Source organism: Larus michahellis, chromosome 19 (assembly GCF_964199755.1).
Source record: "Larus michahellis chromosome 19, bLarMic1.1, whole genome shotgun sequence".
NCBI lineage: Eukaryota > Metazoa > Chordata > Aves > Charadriiformes > Laridae > Larus > Larus michahellis.
Window position 1 is genome coordinate 8,212,812 of NC_133914.1, and position 17,195 is coordinate 8,230,006.

The 17,195-nt window shown below is 51.1% G+C and overlaps 2 protein-coding genes across 6 annotated transcripts in view; both read right to left on the bottom strand.

The window, feature by feature from the left end:
* Nucleotides 1-3,819, bottom strand: part of EYA3 (EYA transcriptional coactivator and phosphatase 3) — a 59,928-nt gene extending 56,109 nt beyond the window's left edge. For 2 of the 5 annotated variants that reach the window (XM_074562580.1, XM_074562576.1), the window contains exon 1: nt 3,715-3,819. The gene's annotated coding sequence lies outside the window, so the exon portion shown is untranslated. Of the gene's footprint in view, nt 1-3,298; nt 3,434-3,714 lie in introns of those variants that run through there. The other 3 variants (XM_074562581.1, XM_074562578.1, XM_074562579.1) reach the window with 3 other exon arrangements.
* Nucleotides 3,820-3,938: 119 nt separating this feature from the next.
* On the bottom strand, nt 3,939-12,375 carry PTAFR (platelet activating factor receptor). The gene is made up of 2 exons (XM_074563245.1): nt 12,092-12,375; nt 3,939-8,294 (listed from the first exon to the last, which is right to left on the bottom strand). The coding sequence occupies exon 2, from the start codon at nt 8,234-8,236 to the stop codon at nt 7,184-7,186; it is 1,053 nt and encodes a 350-aa protein (XP_074419346.1). The 5' UTR covers nt 8,237-8,294; nt 12,092-12,375; the 3' UTR covers nt 3,939-7,183.
* Between the last annotated feature and the right edge of the window lie 4,820 nt (nt 12,376-17,195).

The window sequence follows — 17,195 nt, forward strand, 5'->3', positions numbered from 1 at the left end:
CAAAGAACATAAAGTAGTCCCTGTTACCTTTGAGTCCCTTTATCTTCTAGAAAGGCCAGCTCCCCTCCCTAGACCCCAAAAGTTCTGGATGGACAGGACATGGGGATTTAAAGTACGGAGAATACTCAAGGTGATGGCTTCTGAAGTTTCAAGAGCTCTTATAAAGGTACTGAATGAAACATCAGTCATATTGCAAAAGGGACCAGACTTCTATGTTAACCTTCAAAGCCTTTAACACAGGGGGTTGTTTTCTGTGACAGTATTTTCCACAATAGGTACAGGAGAATAACTATGCCTTTACCAAAAATGCAGCAGGGGGAAATTTTGATAGGAAACCAGTGATCGAGCCTACTTCAGAATACTTCCACGTGGTTTTAAAAACAGCTGCCACTTTTCTTTTCTGATCTAAAGAATAATTAATCACCTGCTTTTTCAAATTATCCTGGCCCTGAATACGCATTTTTCTTACCTGATCATCTTAAATCAATCATATTTAAGGAAGAATTTCTTCAGCCCTCTCAAATAGAATAGGGCAAAAAAATTGACACAGAAAAGACATTAGTAGGAAACTGATTCGTAAAATCTTCAAAGCAGAATTACATATGACAGTACGATATTTATAGAAATACGAACCATCACCCAAGGTTTAAAGCTGCCATACACTCTATGTTGTGTTCCAGCTGGTGACTGTCAGAGAAACAGGACTGTCATTATTCAAACACAAACACCACAAACTACAAGGCTCAGAAGGAAGCTTCTGGAATGTGAGAACAGCTCTGTACCTGGGTCTCAACTCAGGAGAGACTCATCTTCTGCAGAACTGAAGAACTGTTCAGTCATCTCTGAAATCAGACTAGCCATACCTTTAACCTCAAGAGTTTATCTAAGAGATGGAAAGAGTTCCCAATCAGCTTCATCACGATACTAAATGATTTTTTCCTTGTTTCCTAGTTATATTGCCCAGTTATGGGATAGATCGGTGACAACCTGGAAAAGACAAGACAGCAGTGACTGGTGTGGTGTGGATCAAAGTGACACCATACACTGAAGAGCATGCCATGACACGCTGTATCTTCTGCCCGCAGCTCTCTCCTAGACATCAGGTTTGGGTAACTCATTAGGAGGAGAGCTGACCCCTTGCCAGCACCACCTTTGCTGAAGCTCTAGAGGCAGCTACAAGAAGGAAGAAAGGATTTGAAGCTACACCCTCAGGTACTGCAGTGCCTCCAGTCATTGCATCTGCATGAACTAGCCTTGAATCACTGCTACAGAGGGGCCACTGCTGAGGAGGTGCTTGGCTTGTTGCCCTTGAACCAATCAAAGGAAAAACTTCCAGACAAATTAGGATGAAGGAAAGAGAATAAATTAAGGAAAGGATAAGACAAAGCAAGAAAAAGCTGAAAAAGACCTTCCTCAACTTACAACTAACCAGTGCGTGCCACTGGTCATGGTTTAGTTTAGGTGACAAAAACACTCAGGAGCCACTGCAAGAGACAATGCTGCCTGTAGGTGCGTTGTCTGTAGACAGTGCGGGGTGCGAGATCATACAGAAAATACCAATTGCTAAATCCTGACATAATTCCATTTAAGGCCTCAAAGGCTTCCCGTACATTTCCATCCCGACAGCTCCTTTTTCGATCACAGGGTTTTGCAGACCCAGTACAAGTTTTAACAAACATCCATTTTCTAGGAGCACCTTTCAGAAAAAAAAAAAAAAAAACAACACTGACTTGCAGGAATGGGAAATATAAAATCCTACTTCTGATAACTAAGAACGGAGGCACTGAGTTACTCATGTCCACAATGACATATTATCTGCTTTTAGCCTCGAATCTTTACGCATAACATTTCTTGCGCACGGGAACACACTACTTGCTAGGTTTTTCATTCAATTAAAATATTTTAGTGTATTTTGTCCAGTTTTACCTTTAGTCATATATAACCACCCTTTGTTACAAGAATGCTAGGAAATCATACATTAATCTGCTGTAGAGGTACTCCAACCCATGAACACAAAACACGGTAATAAAGTGTACTCTGACATACTGAATTCAAAACTCATTCAACATCTGGGTATTTACAGGGCAAAGTTTTGAGAAGCTATAAAACCTTCCAAAGTCACTGGTTATTCAAGAATTATTACAGCTATGGCATATATAAGTGATGAGGAAGTGACAGTTTTTCAATCAAATTTGTCACACAACCCAACAATACACAGTTCCCAAGGTGCCACAACTGCTGCTGAGGTTGCATGGAAAAGCTGAGCGGGAGGCAGAAGCTGCAGAAAGACACTGTGCGGTAATTCTAACGGCTTGGAAACTGCAACACCTTCACCTCAGCTACCCTTTAGACAGAGCAGTGAGAATGTACCTGCATATCACTGTCTGAGTGGCAAAAAACTGGACTGCAGAACACAGGTCAGAAGCATCGCACCATGATGCGATACGAAAAAACCCAAAACATGATAGGTAAAGTCTGATAGGTCAGCGGTTTTGCAGGTTGAGGAAGCCACTATCTTCATGCATTTTTAAAAGTAGTTTATTATGTGAACAGCATGTGAATTGCCATGATTCTCAACAAAACCTATCTTATTCGGTATCAGGACGCTAAGATAATCTGCAACAGACAAAACTGAAGGAAACCAAACAATAGAGGCAGATAATGATAATAATATAAGTCTTATCTTAATCAGTATGGTTTACTTTTAATTACCAGTTGATTTAAGTACCAGTATGTACTACCCTACAGATTAAGCGCATCACAGAAGCTGAAGCAGAACGACTTCCATACTGAAAGCGAAGTCCACCAAGACTTATTTGTACGATGCTCCATCTGAATTACTACAGCTATGTTGCATCAAGGACTAGCTCTAGTCTGGAAACAATTTAGTCGCACCATGCAGTGCAGAAACCAAACTAATAAGGCACGCTGTGCTTGAGCTGGCTCCACATAAAGCTCTGTGCAGCATTCCAGAACCAGGAACGTCCAGCAGAGCTGATCCAGGTCCAACACAGTTTGTGAAGCCCAACTGATCGCGGCCCTGCCAAGCCCAAGCACATCCTCTTGGACCCGTCCACTCCAGCGTGAGCGACTAAACCCATCCAACCACTACAAGGTGCAGATATGTTTCACTGTCTCCTCGCGAAGCCAGCACAGCCTGAGCAGGGCTGCCCTGCGCCGAGGCCACCTACGGCTGCTGGCGCTGTGACCGGCCCCCCAAGCCCTGGGCACGAGCCCAACCACCCAGAGAGTCCTTTTACCTGGTCACCTCCCCCCCCACCAAGCCACTCCTCATTACCTCAGCTAAGCTAAAGAAGTCGGTTAGTGTCTTTCTGCACCTTTTGGCTGCTTCCCAGCTCTTCCACGCACCGCCAGCAGCGGCTGAGGCACCGGGACCGCTGGGAACGCCGGGCCGGGCCCCCGCCGCGCTGCGGGGCCGGTGGTCCCCGGGGCAGGGAGCCCTGGGGTCTAGCCCGGCCCCACCGCTCCTGCCCCGGCCGCCGCCTGCAGCCCTTCCTCGGGCCCGTCTTCGGGGGGCGGAAGCACACGCTTCACACGCGCCTCGTCCCCGCCGCCTCCGCCTGCGGGCCCGCTGGGCCCCGGCCCGGCCCGAGGCGGGGGAGCAGTGCCGGCGGCTCTGCGTGGGGGGAAGAAGCGCGCTCGGGGCGGGGGAGGCCGCGCGGCGCAGCCGGGCCTCCCTCAGCCGGCTCTTACCGAGAGGCGGCTCCGGAGCCGGGCCCGGGAGCGCGTCCCGCAGCGGACATGGCAGCGGCGCCCCGCGCCTCCTGGCCCCCGCCCGCCGCAGCGCTCCCGGAAGCGGCGCGCTCGGCGGCGGAAGTGACGCCGCTGGCCTGAAGGCGCCTCAGTCCGCGGCGGGATGGCGGCCGGGGAGACCGGGCCGCCTGGCAGTGCCGAGCGCGACGGCGTGGAGACGGGTAACCGGCCCCGCCGTGCGAGAGCGGGTGGACGGGGCTGCAGCGGCCCCGCTTCGGCCCGCGGTCACCGCTGCTGCCGGGCGCTCGGGCTCACCGGCGGCCCGCTGCAGGCCCTGGGTGGCGGTTATTTACAGCGGCCGGAGCCGCGTCCATCGGAAATCCCCGTGTGCGCAGGTCCGCGGTCGGGGGTTTTGAGGAGCTCCAGCGGGTCTTTCAGAAGTTGTTGCCTGTCAGAAATTAGTTCTTTCCCCTTCCTTTTTAGCGAGTCAAAACTTGCTGAGCCTTTAATTTCGCTTCTCCCGAGAGTTCACATGGTGATTTTTAAAAAAATAACACCAAAATCAAGCTGTGTCGGCGTGGTACCCTTGAATATAAATACAGAAAGATGAGAAAGGGGGAGAAGTTACAGGGCAAAACACTTGGGGAACATGGTTTTATTTAAAGGAACTTTTGAGGACCGATTTTATTGCAAACTAAAGCAGAGTAATGCAACATTGCGGTAATCTGAGAAAGCAATTCCAGGAACAGAAGTAGAAGCTCAGACTGGTTTTTAGAAACGCATTGTTACTGACTTAATTACTGCAGCATATCCTCCTGAAGTGTCTTCGGGGCTTTTTCCTCCACTCAGCCTTTTCCTTAAATGCAAGTTTTCCTCTGTTCTCTGAGCCCACACTGGCCTTACAGCTGTTTTCTGTGGAGTAAAGCATGTGATTTACGCACAGTAAGTAGCCTATACTGTAAACTCTCAAATCAATAGAAGATCATGCATTTACCAGATCCCCACGTAAAATCCCTTTCCATTTCCTCTAAGAGTTACCAAACTCCATCTGTTCAGTGCTTAGGGGCTGTGAAGCAAGAGAGCTGCACTGTCACATCGGGCGGCAAAGGGAAAAGGGGAAAGCTCCACCCCAGCTGCAAGTGCTCCTCAGCCAGAACCTGCTGCCTGGAAAGGCAGAAACACAGAGGCAGATTCCTCCAGCAAGCAAGATTTAGGCTTTTAAAATACAGAAATTGCCCCCCTTGGTGTGTGCTGTGGCTCGGATGACTGCAGATTCAGGGCAAAGCTTTGATCGAGGCAGAGTGACATAGTCGGGGAATTATCTCTCTGCTAAGAGGTGCCAGAGGTGTTCTTTATGGGTGACCATTACTGGAGCAGTGTCCAGGGCCAGGAGGGAAATGCATTCATGTTGTGATCAGGCTCTTTGCCCGGTGCTGGTCCTGCAGCGTGTGGCTGGCCCTGGCAGACAGCGTTAGAAAAAGAAGCATCTTAGTTCTTTTGTGCATTCACACAAGTAAGCATAAAAGCTGCCTGAGGATCTTCAGGAGAGACATCCGAAGGACCCATATCTCCACTGAATGTAGGCAAAGTCTGATACAAACATTGGTCCTATCTTTGGAAAGACTTGAGCTTATCTTTCACGTTCTCTGGTGGGTGTAGGAAGGCTGCTGACTTCCATATGAATAATCAGTGTCACAGGTCAGATATACTTTTCTTGTCATCAACCAGACTCTTCTATGTAGTTTAGGGAACAAAAACTGTTGTGAAAACTCTTCCCTCCCCTGCCCAATTTCCTGTGCTGGATTGAGCAACCTGTGTCAGAAAAGGAACCTCAAGTGTCTCATGATGCGTAACAGATCTCAGCACCCTGGAAAAACACTTTGCCCTCGGCCCCAACTGACAGCAGCCAGCCCTGAGTGAGGAGTCTCCCGTCTTGTCAGAGTGCTTGAATTAGATATCTATCAGCTCTCCTGTGTCACTGTGCAGCGCTGGTTTACTCAAAGTGGCCATGACCTGTTCTAACACTTCACCTGTGGTTGGATATGAAGAACTAGTCAGCTTAATTTCTTGGTAGCAGAAATAGAAGGGCTGGGGGAAGGAATAGTCTACAGTTGCTTGCTACAAGCCTAATTTAAATAAATAAGAACAAAGATACTGAAGTGTGTTAAGCTTTTCTTCTTATCATAATGCCCATGCTGACTATAGTCTTCTGTTACTGGAGCCTCCAAAGTGAGATTGGATTTCCACAGACACATGCAGTCAGCCAAAAATTACTCAGCTGAGTGCAAAAGGCCACTGGTTTGCCAGTTCGGCTATCATAGAAGGCGGCAGGTCAGACAATAGTCCCCTTTGGACATAGTGCTGATCTGGGGATGGGGGCTGAGGCACTGCCAATTTATCTTCCTTTTCTTGCCTATTACTTGTCTATTACCATTACTTGTCCAGTTACTTGACTGACTCAGGAGCTGGGAGCAAAGGCAAAAGTTCGTAATAGCTACTCCCAGACATCTCAGTACTTATCAACACTTATAAATACTTAAAGGGGGGGTGTCAGGAGGGTGGGGCCAGGCTCTTTTCAGTGGTGCCCAGCGACAGGACAAGGGGTAACGGGCACAATCTTGAACATGGGAAGTTCCACCTAAACACGAGGAGGAACTTCTTTGCTGTGAGGGTGGCAGAGCCCTGGCACAGGCTGCCCAGAGAGGTGGGGGAGTCTCCGTCTCTGGAGACATTCCAACCCCGCCTGGACGCGTTCCTGTGCCACCTGCTGTGGGTGACCCTGCTCTGGCAGGGGGTTGGACTGGGTGATCTCCAGAGGTCCCTTCCAACCCTATGATTCTATGATCCTATGATCTGTCAAGTATGGGCCCCAGCAGACCATGCGAGTAGGTAAGATGGGATCAGAGGTGCAGATCTCTGATGGCATTTGAGGAACTCCTTGGACTACGTCCCTTCTAGCCACGCAGGAGCTTCTTCAGATCAGACTGTCTTCACAGACCCATGCAAGCTTCTTCAAAAAGTCATTTCATGATGCTAGCAACTCTGTTCTTCCAGGTCTTTTAGAAGTCTCTTACAGCTCTGATACTGGAATTTTCATGGGAGCTGGGCAGGCAAAGGACCAGGGATGGTGCTATCTGGGCTGACACAATGCGTAGCTTCAGTTGCATTTAGCTTCTAGCTGCTCACTGCAGAGACTCCATGACATTTCTTCCATGTAAAAGCAGATCATCTGAGCTGTTCTCAGTGCCCCTGAGAACATGAGCCCAGACAGAAGGTGCTTTTCTGCCAGATTATTACAGGTTCCAGTTCTGCCAGTTGCATATGATAGAAGAAATGAGCGTTCATTCTTCTGTCTAATGGGAAAAAGGAAATGTAATATCCTGGTTCTCTCTTGTGTCCCTCAGTGCTTCTTGAGAAAAGATGAGTGACTAATTCACGCATCTCGGTCTGTAATCAGAACAGGGCTGACCTAGATTCTGATGGCATCCTCTTGGTGAATGGTGCCCTCAATCACTGTGTCTGTGGTTTGTCTGGAGCACTTGCGACTCCCTTTCATGCTTTTCAGGTTTTCGGAAAGATGCTTCTGGAACTTCTTGGTGAGAAAGCAGTAGATGATTGGGTCCAACACACAGTTCGTACTCAAGAGGCACAAAGTCACCTGGTGAGCATCATTGAGCTGTTGGCGCAACTGACAGTTTTCCTTCTTCCAGAACTCCAGAACAGTCAGGGTCCAGGGCAAGTGCACTATGTGATGAGGTACAAAGCTTAAGATGAACACAGCCAGCACCGTGCAAACCATCCAGAGCGCCCTTTGCTTAACATGAGCACTCTTCCGTGGCTGCGCTGATTTGGAGAACAGGGTCCTGATAATGATGATGTTCCAGCTTAGTATAAAAATGAAAATTATATAGAAGAGGATACAGATGATGACATGAATGGCGAGAACAGCTGAAACGCCGCTAGAAGAGTCATAGCGCTCAAAGCACCGCGTAAAATTCTTCGAATTGATCTCCTCTTGATTAGTATTATTGTCAAAAAGGTAATACAAAGAGCTGCCCACTATTATGATCCAGATAGCTGCTGATAAGTAGATACCCCTTCTCTGGGTGGTGAACTGAGCGGCTTTAATGGGATTAGTCACAGCTTGGTAACGGTTGTATGTGATGACCGTCAGAAAGGCAACGGAAGAGTAGGTGTTAACGAAAAATAAACAGCCAGCCACATTACAGAGGAACTCAGGCATGATCCAGTCTCCCTGGTGGTGATAGTAAACAATCCACATTGGCATTGTAACCAAGAAGAGCAGGTCAGCTACTGTCAGATTCACCATAAATATCTTGATTTCATTGAGTTTCTTGGTGGGGTAAATGCGGCTGAAAATCCAGAGCACGTAGCAGTTGGCGACAAAGCCCAGAATGAAAATGATGCTGTAGAAAACAGTGAAGAGGTTGTAGCGGAAGGCAGAGTCTATCTGGCATGAATCAGCACTACCTTCAGCACCACCTTTGTCCGCTCCAGACATCGTGGTGCTGAGTGAGCACGTCTGAAGCAGACCTTCCCGACGTAGCTTTTCTTCTTACCTAAAAATACAAAGCATAAAACGAGCTGATTGGTATGGTGCCATTGCTAAACCAAACCCCACCTTTCATTTTCAGCTGTCTGTGACCACAGGAGTTCTGCTCCGTGCCTTGGCTCCAGCCACAGACACCTCCCCTGACCACTTGGTCCTCTCTTCAATGCCATTTCCACACCATACTAGCCTTTGTGTCTTCAGCCAGCATTGTTTGCTGCAGCGCGGATCTGAGATCACTAATCTCTAATCTCAAAAGACTTTTCTGTATGAGGGTTCGAGGGTTCTTAGATAAAATCATCTGTTACTCCACACCGTCTTGTCTAAAGCTTCTTAATCTTTTCCTATAAGCAAACAGGTTTTCTGGGTCTCTTTTCCCCCGCTGTGGTTCCTAATGCTTTCTAACTTGCCTACATTTACTTTTACCTAGAAATTCCAGAAGTGAAACAATATCGGGAAAAATGTCTCACTAGTGCCATTTCCAGAGTCAGCCTCTACTTGTTGTTTTCTGACATTTTCCTTCTTACACTTGTAAAGATTGTATTTGTTTTCTTAGTGGCAGGCGCCATAGGATCTCACATTCACTTCGTAGGCTACCAGCATTCTCAATTTTATTACTCAGTGAATGAGGTAAAAGATGAGTCACTAATCCTCAAGGGTGATGTTTTGTGGTACATTGTTGATTTTAACTACGGTTTATTTCTCTTAAAATCCTGTCTGTTGTCTATTGTGCCATCATTTTGAATTCAAGTTGTCATCAAATCAGCCTGGCTCCTTCCCACCCCCATTTCTGCATCAAATACAAGTGTCAGCAGTGGCGATTCTGTACGTTCCTGTGTCACTGGTGAGGCTGCTGACAAACACTGTCCCTAAAGAGGCGCCTTCAGGTTGTAATATTACCAGTCCCTACCTCAGTTAGTGTTTCTCCAAATCTTGCCCACAGTTTGGACATATCAAATTCCTGCATCATCAATACTGTATGTGTTCCTGTATCACATTTACATGGATTCGGTCTAATCCCTTGCATACTTTAACCTGCTGCTTTTACCTCCCAGAGGACACACACGCCTGTTCTTGCCTTTAGTGAGAGCTCCCTGCCTGGTGCTGGGCAGGCACTCACCTCTCCGTGACACAGTCCTGTAGATCTGCCTTTTTTTCTCTCCCTCTTCCTTCGTGGAAAGATAAGTGACTGATGGAGGTGAAGCAGCTCGAGAACCGCCAGCAAGGACACTAGGTTGCTCGCTGATGGGTTTTTTACTTGGGTTTTAAACATGCTGGGTTTTTTAAGCTAATTTGCAGAACATAGTGGTTTTCCTTGAGAGGGAGTAAACTGTACCGCCAGTCACGAAGCCTAAACTTCTCGTGCAAGATATGATGGGAATGATGGGTGCTGCACACTGAAATGTGCTTGCGCCAGCTCTGCCACCTGTCAGCTCTGGGTTGAGTCTCTCTTTGTGCCCATGAGCTGTTGGTTCCTCATTTACACATTTGCGATTTTCCTCTGCAAATGGGGAAGTCAGCTCTAGCTCAAGAAAGTTCTCCCTTTCTTCAGAAAACTCTGCAAACCCCTTGGTACTTCTTTCCAGTTGTTAGGAGAGGATGGTAATAGTCATCTTCTCAATCCTGTCCCTCCTTACCCCTCATAAGTCCCCTAAGGACTACAGGTATCCATAACTTGCCCTTGGACCTTCACAGGCTGCTGTGTGGTGGGCAACACTGGGCTTTGAGTGTCTTTAAACTCAATCTTTCAGCCATGTTCTATGGGAATTAACAAGTAGCTCTGGCAGTACTAGCAGTTGGCCAGGTGACGCATGTACCTGTCCTCTTTCACCTCGATGTCTGCCACCCTGCTGAGAACCCACTGATGTCTGAAGGGTAGGAGCTGATTCAGACGGTGGTCACCAGGAGCTGAGGATGCTCTGGGCTATGACATCTCGGGGTCTGTCCACAGAGGTCTGGCACATCCCTGAGGAGGAACGTGTGACTCCCCGCTGCCCTGCGCAGAGGTCTCAGAGCAGGCAGGGGACCACGCTCTGTGCCCTGTTCTGCCTTTGACCCATGCAGGACCCAAGGCAAGTCCTGCTGGTCACAGAATCACAGAATGGTTCGGGTTGGAAGGGACCTTTAAGGTCATCTAGTTCCAAGCCCCCTGCCATGGGCAATTTATGGATCTGTTTTCACACCCTCATCTATGTATGAAAAGTGTTAATTGTCACAACATGGACTTCAATAAATATCTGTGTCTAAGCCCAGCTCTCCCACCCACTGAGGGACCATCGCTGGAAGGCCATGCGCCAGTTGGAAGGGTTTGCACCTCTCAGCTCCAGAGGGCACCTAGCAGATACAGACATTCGGGGAAGGGGTGGGACTCTGCAGGGGCAAGGGAAACTAGTGGGAAGCTTTGTGTTTGATACGCTCTTCTGATGTTAGAATAAGAAAAAAAAAAAAAAGATGTCCTAATTACCTAAGATCGTTAGAAAACTTAATTTTTTTTTTTCTCAAATCTGCACAGTAAACCCGCTGTTCTGACCGTCTGCCAACTTCAGCAAATAGTTCTGGTGGTTGGGTCTGGAATCTTTGCAACAAAAGGGCCTCTATCGCTGTAGCACCAGACTTGAATATACCAAGAGTGGGGAAAAAAAAAAGATGATACATCCTACTAGCAGGATTCGTGAGGAGAGAAGTGCCCACATCCAGTACGTCGCCACAACTCTTATTCACAGAGTCCCCCCAGGCTGTGCCTCGGGGCACTGTCCATCTACCCCTGCCTTTCTGGTGCTGTGCGTGGGCATGGCAGCCTCCAAACTTTGCCCAGGAGCTCTGGTGAACTCTACTGGTGGGGTCTCCTGGCCTACCCATCAGCTGCCAGATTTAGCAGATGGGGTGGAAGGGAGAATGAACCTGCACACCCCCCTCCACTGCAAAGCCCTGTGCAGAAGGTGGGTTTGAGCTAAGGGGCTGCGCTTTGATGGAGCGATGAATGCACGGATGTGCTCTACGTTGTTAAGTCTGCTAGGAATCTCTGGCAAAGGTGGGCTGTGGGATGGCAGTGCCGTCTCCTGGCCCCAGCAGCACTTGGCAGAGCTCATCTGTCTGCATTAGTAGGCTGTGCAGTGCCAACGCCAAGGTCCTCAGGGAATCACAAGAGAGTTGTTTTTCCCTTCTCACTTGTCAAGCAGATATTCTACCAAATACAGCTAGAAACGAGCGTAGCACCATTGCCCACTAAATTTACTCAATACCCACTTCCTTCTTCAGCCCAAGGAACTCAAACTCACATCTCCCATGTACTTGTGAGATGTCTTAAGCCCTAAACTCTGGAGTACCCTGCGCAGGACCTCACTCGGCCTCCCCTGTTGAAGCGGTTCCCCTTTGTATAAAGCACGTACATATTCTCCACGCCAGCAGAAGGGAGCACAGGAACAGTGGCCAGGGTGCGGGCTGGCGGGTGTGGGTCCTGTTCTCTGCAGCAGCAGCCTGCGCTGCATTACCAAAATCCCTGGCAACTCTAGCCCAAGCCACTACCGTGCACACTAGTACACCAGCTGATGATCCCAAGAGGTTTATATCATCAGCTCCATTGTATGCAGAACTAGAGGTGGAAGTAACCAGCTGCGCAGCGGAGCATGGCCAGGGCAGCTATGGACTCTGCCCACAGCCTACGCCGACTCCGTGGGCCGTGCTCTCCCAATAAGGGTTTACTGGCTCATGGCTGCAAGGTGCAAAGACCACGCTAACACAAGCTATGCTATCAGCAAAAGTATATTCCAAGAGGAAGAGTACCGATAAAGTATATTTTCTGCTTACCACAGTTGAAAGGATTCAGCTCAATATGTCCGTCTTCAGCTTCAGTAGCGCAGTGATGGGTGTTCTACTGAGGGTGCTCGGTCTTCTTCCAAGTGTCACTTTCTCTGACCTGGGGCTGGGAGGTCTCCACGCAGACAGCTCTCAAGAACAGGACACCAGAATGGGAGCAACTGCAGCATGACTGCAGAGTCACTAGAGAAGAGGAAACGTATGACATCAGCTCAAAGGAAATGAGAAATAAAATAAGCTGTAGGGGAAAGGCAATTAACCACAGCAAAGATCTGGAAAGTCCTTAAAGCTGTTTCCTCAAAGTATCTCTGATGATGATCCTAAAGGAGGACAAAGTTGGGATTTTCCTCTAAAAATAGAATAAGAATCCACTCTGTGTCCCTGGTTAGATCTGGGATTAGAGAGTATTTGAGCATTCTTCTTCCAAAGAGACGAATGGCAGAAGCCAGAAGAGCTTTCACTTAATAACTTCGAGGAAAGGAAGTGCCAGAAAAGTCACATATCCCATGGACAGACTCATTCCCTCACAGAGACTCCTTCACACTTGAGTTAGGGCTAAACAGGCCCAGGAATGCAGCCATCCCAGGTCTCCTTTTGCCTCAGGGACCTTCAGTGGATGCTGATACACCACAGCATGGCAGGTGGCCATCCACCTGGCCCTTCCACCTTCACGTCATAACCACTGTTATTTGTGGCAGCCTGAAGACCACTCATCGCAGTGATGGAAATTGGTGGGGTGCTCAGGGAGACACCAGTGACAAGCAAAGCTACACATGTGATCCCAGCTAAGCCATAAATCCCAAGTTGGAGCTCCCACGAGGATGGTTAACTTGCCCTCCATGCAGACACTGCTCTTACACCTGTACACAGTGCAGATATGAGCTTGGAGCACCTGTACCATGTCCTGCATGAACCTCACATCTGCACGCACCTACAAGAACCGAAACACTGAGTCTGGTGCCTGGATTTAGCGTGAAACACATAGGAATGGAGACACAAAGTCCATCATCAGCACAAAGAAGTGCCCGAGCCTGCAACAAGGCTGCTGAAGAGCAACGTGGGCCCAAGCGGAAGCAGAAGAGGCCAGTCCACATTGGTGCTCCCCTGGGAAGGCTGCCTCTCCCGTCTCTTGTCATGGAATGCCATCTACGGCAAACAGCCCATGGTACGCCTCGGCCATGTCCATGCTGAGAGGAGCACCAGAGACCCCCATGGTGTGGTGCCATGTCTTGACATAGCCACCAGGGACAGGCTGAGGTTGTGTCCCCTGGGCCACACCAGTTGAGGGCACCAGCCAAACTCCTCTGAGAGCCAGGAGCAGGCACAGACCCTGGGACATCTTCAAGTCATGCTTTTGCTGTTGGGCTGGTGAGCCCTGGCTCTGAGCCGGGACACAGCAACCTCCTCATCAGCCAGGAATATGAGGCACTGGCAGAGAGGACAAGGTGGACGGAAGAAACGCTTCTCCGCCAAAACGCTGACTTTTGGCTTGTCTGACCTCAGGCATCTCAAGGTGATGGGCTGTGCAGCATCAGGGCAGCCAGTGCGGTGCCAGAAGCCACCCTCTGTCCATGCTGGTGGCTGGATGTCCCCAGTCAGGGACAGACAAAGCCCCATCACTGAGCTGGGCTTCTGCGCCTGGGTCAGCTCTTTCCTGGCTCTTCCCCAGAGGGTGCGAACAGCCTTTCCCAGAGCCATTACAGAGGGAAGGACCTGGCACGCACTTCGGCATGGTGCCCCGGGTGAGCAGCGGCAGGATGTGCACCCGGTGCCTGGCAGCCACCAGGAGCCCCAGCTGAGCCCCCGGCCCGGCAGGGCGTCCTGCAAGTGCTCAGCAAACTGCTGCGCAAACCAGGCTGTCCTGCTGCTCCGGGCCCTCCTCCTCCGGGGAAGCTCCAGAGCACCCAGAGGTGCGTGGACACCACAGCTGGCGCCGCAGTTGGCCATGCCCTGAGCTGCTGTGGGATCACCCTCGTCCCCCACAGCAACGGCGTGGGGTGTCCAAGGGACTCAGAAGCCACCTGAGCTGAGCAGGACCCAAACTGGCGCAGCGCGAGGGAGCCCAGCAGCAACAGCACTGTGCGCAGTGCAAGACCCTGCTCTACCTCGTCAGGGTGGGCTGCACGGGGGGCCAGCTCTGTGGAGCAGCGGACCAGGGAACAGCCAGGCTCTGGCTCCATCAGGCCACGCCAGGGTGATCTTAAGGGTGAGGTGAGGTCCTACAGCGGTGGTGGAGGCTGCAGCCGTCCCCTTCCCTCTGCCACCATCACTTCTCCCTCCCCCTTCCCCATAAGCCACTGGTAAAGATGGACCAAGGAGCGTCACCCTTCATGGAGCAGACAGAGCCCTGGTTATGCCTGCAAGACTGCTTCTGGGGGCTTAAATTAAAAATGAAACAGAAGCATGCTAATGAGGTTGGCTGGCAGCCAGTCAGTGCCTTGGGGAAGGGCAGCCAGCGAGGATGTCTGGTGACGAGGGAAGGGGAGCGCTCGCAAAGGCTGTAGCAACAGCCAAACAAAGCTTGCTGTCCTGCCGCAGCCAAGTTCTTGGAGGAAATGAAAGCCCAGGAGGTTTTGGCCTGGGGAGGAACTCTCATCAAATCTTCATCCTTCCTCTGCTCAGCCCTGTGTCAGCTCTGCCACTGACGGGACACTCGCACACCACCAAAGTTCAGTGAAAAAGATCTTCCATAAAACCCAGAGAACCAAACAACAACATCACGCCAAGTTCAGTGGCGAAAGACAGAGAGACCTGATGGGTGGAAGCTCCAGCAGCGACACAAACTTTGCTTTCTGATTTAAGCACTCCCACTGGAGTCAGGACGCCTCTGGCTGCCCCGAGCTGGGACCTGACCACATCCACGCTGGCCAGGGCCTCCTTGCTGCTCTCCAGATTGACTCATTTTTCAGCTTTGCCTCAAATGCTGAGCTTAGGCCTCAAGCTGTTGAGATTCACAGAAACGCCCAGAACAACCAGTGGGTCATGTAGACTGGCCTCTTGCCATGCTTGCCCTTGTCCACCTCTGGCCCAGAGAAGCTGTGTCTGCCCCATCCCTGGAGGGGCTCAAGGCCAGGTTGGACGGGGCTTGGAGCAACCTGGGCTGGTGGCAGGTGTCCCTGCCCAGGGCAGGGGGTGGCACTGGGTGGTCTCTAAGGTCCCTTCCAACCCAAACCATTCTGTGATTCTATGATTCAAAGCATGAAAAGTAGAAGGGGACCCAGATTCAGTGCTCCCAGTACGAAGGCAATAGAGAAAGGGTGAGAATAGTCTCCCCCTCCCTCCTGCACTGCGTCGTCTCTGGTTTGCGCTGATGGGTCCCATTGCCCCCGCAGCCAGCACTCCTCCCGCTTGCATCCCTTCCAGCCTGGGGACTCCGATCCCCGGCTCCCCTGGGGCTGCTGCCTGCTTCCAAGCACCTAACCGTGAATCCGGTGTTAAGATGCGTTTTGTTGGCGGTGGCCTGACTTCTGAAGTGGTCACGGCAATCTTTGACTGCCCTGTTCTCAGTGTCGTTTCCCACTCTTCCAGTCCAGGGGTTGCACCCAGTCTGACACCACTGAATGCCATGCGAGGCCAAGTTAACAAAAAATTCCTGAATGTGCCTTTACTTTTTTGAACCAAACTTGCAATCTAATACATAAATAAGCTTCTTTTACTGTAACTGATTCCCATATGATGCTGTTAAGTAGCCGTAATGGTACTTTGGGTTGTTGTATCAGGACGCTGGATCCCTGCAGCTCTTCCAAATGACATTTTGTGGGAATAACTTCATGCAAGGTGGCCAGTAGGCAGCAGGCTGTTCCCCTCAGTTCTGGCACTGTACCAGCAGCACGCGTGGGAAGTGCACCCTGCCTCCCTGTACGCACTGGCTGCCTCTGGCATGTTTCCCTCCGAGACAGAGCCGGTTAGCAAATACCCGCTTTTGATGACCACGTATACATTTTGCGGGTATCAGAAACTCTTTCCGTTTTGAAAATACAGTATTATAAGCAAATATCCAGAGATCTCTTTCCAAGAGCAAAACCATGCTGCGTTAGCGGAGAAGAGCTCTCCGCGAAGTGCAAACGGAGGGGCAGCATTTCAGCTGACAGGCTCTGTGTGCGCCGTTGACTTCCCTGCTCGGTGACAAGAGCAGCGAGCGAGGACAAGATGAGCCAGCACAGAGCTTCTGAAAGCACCAGCCGCTGGCTCCGGGCTCAGAGTTGCGCGGTGCACGCAGCGTGCAGAACCAGCACCCGGGTGAGCCCGATCCCTGCCGGTCCCGCTCACCAGGATGCGTTCTCCGTTGCCGGGACAGGTCTTTGAGAAGACATGAAATTCCTTTTGGGCCGGCGTGGCTGATGGGCTGACGCTGAGCATCGCTGCCTGTGAGTTTCCACCGCTCGCCTCCCGCCCGCTGCGCGATTTCCTTTTGCTTGGTGCAGGAAACACCTTCTAAATAAACTCCGCAGCTTTCCCCTGCGAGCACTTCAGAGCCCGGCACAACACGTCCCCCACCGTATCACCAGCTCTGCGGGAATGCACCCTGGCGCTTGGATTGCTCGGCAGGGAAACGTCCACCCCAGCACCGGAGGGTCCCTCCCGGGGCAGCGAGCGGCAGCGCTTCCCGGTGGCCATTTGGCAGCTACAGAGGCGGGACGGAACGTCTGCCGCCGCCGGGATAACCCGGGCCGGGAGCGGGACCGGCTCCGGCTGCTCTGGCAGAGGGAGCCCGAGCGCAGCCCCGCCGCCCCGGGCATGGGATGAGACCCCGGGCATGGGGACGAGCTCCCGGGCATGGGATGAGCCCCCCGGGCAGGGGGATGAGGCCCCCGGGCAGGGGGGGCAGCTCCCCGGGCATGGGGATGAGCCCCCCGGGCAGAGGGATGAGCCCCCCGGGCAGAGGGATTGAGCTCCGCAGGCTGCCGCGACAGCGTTTGTGTGCTGCAGCCCTGAGCTGTCTCCACTGGAGGGGAAACCCCCCCCGCATTGAGCTGCCCACGGCCGGGTCACTCTGCTCCACGCTGTGCGTTACCTCCCGACAGCGCTGCCTGTCCCCTGCCCTGGGCAGGCTCTGCCCCGTCCCCCTGTCCCCCCGCCTGGCAGGGGCAAGGGC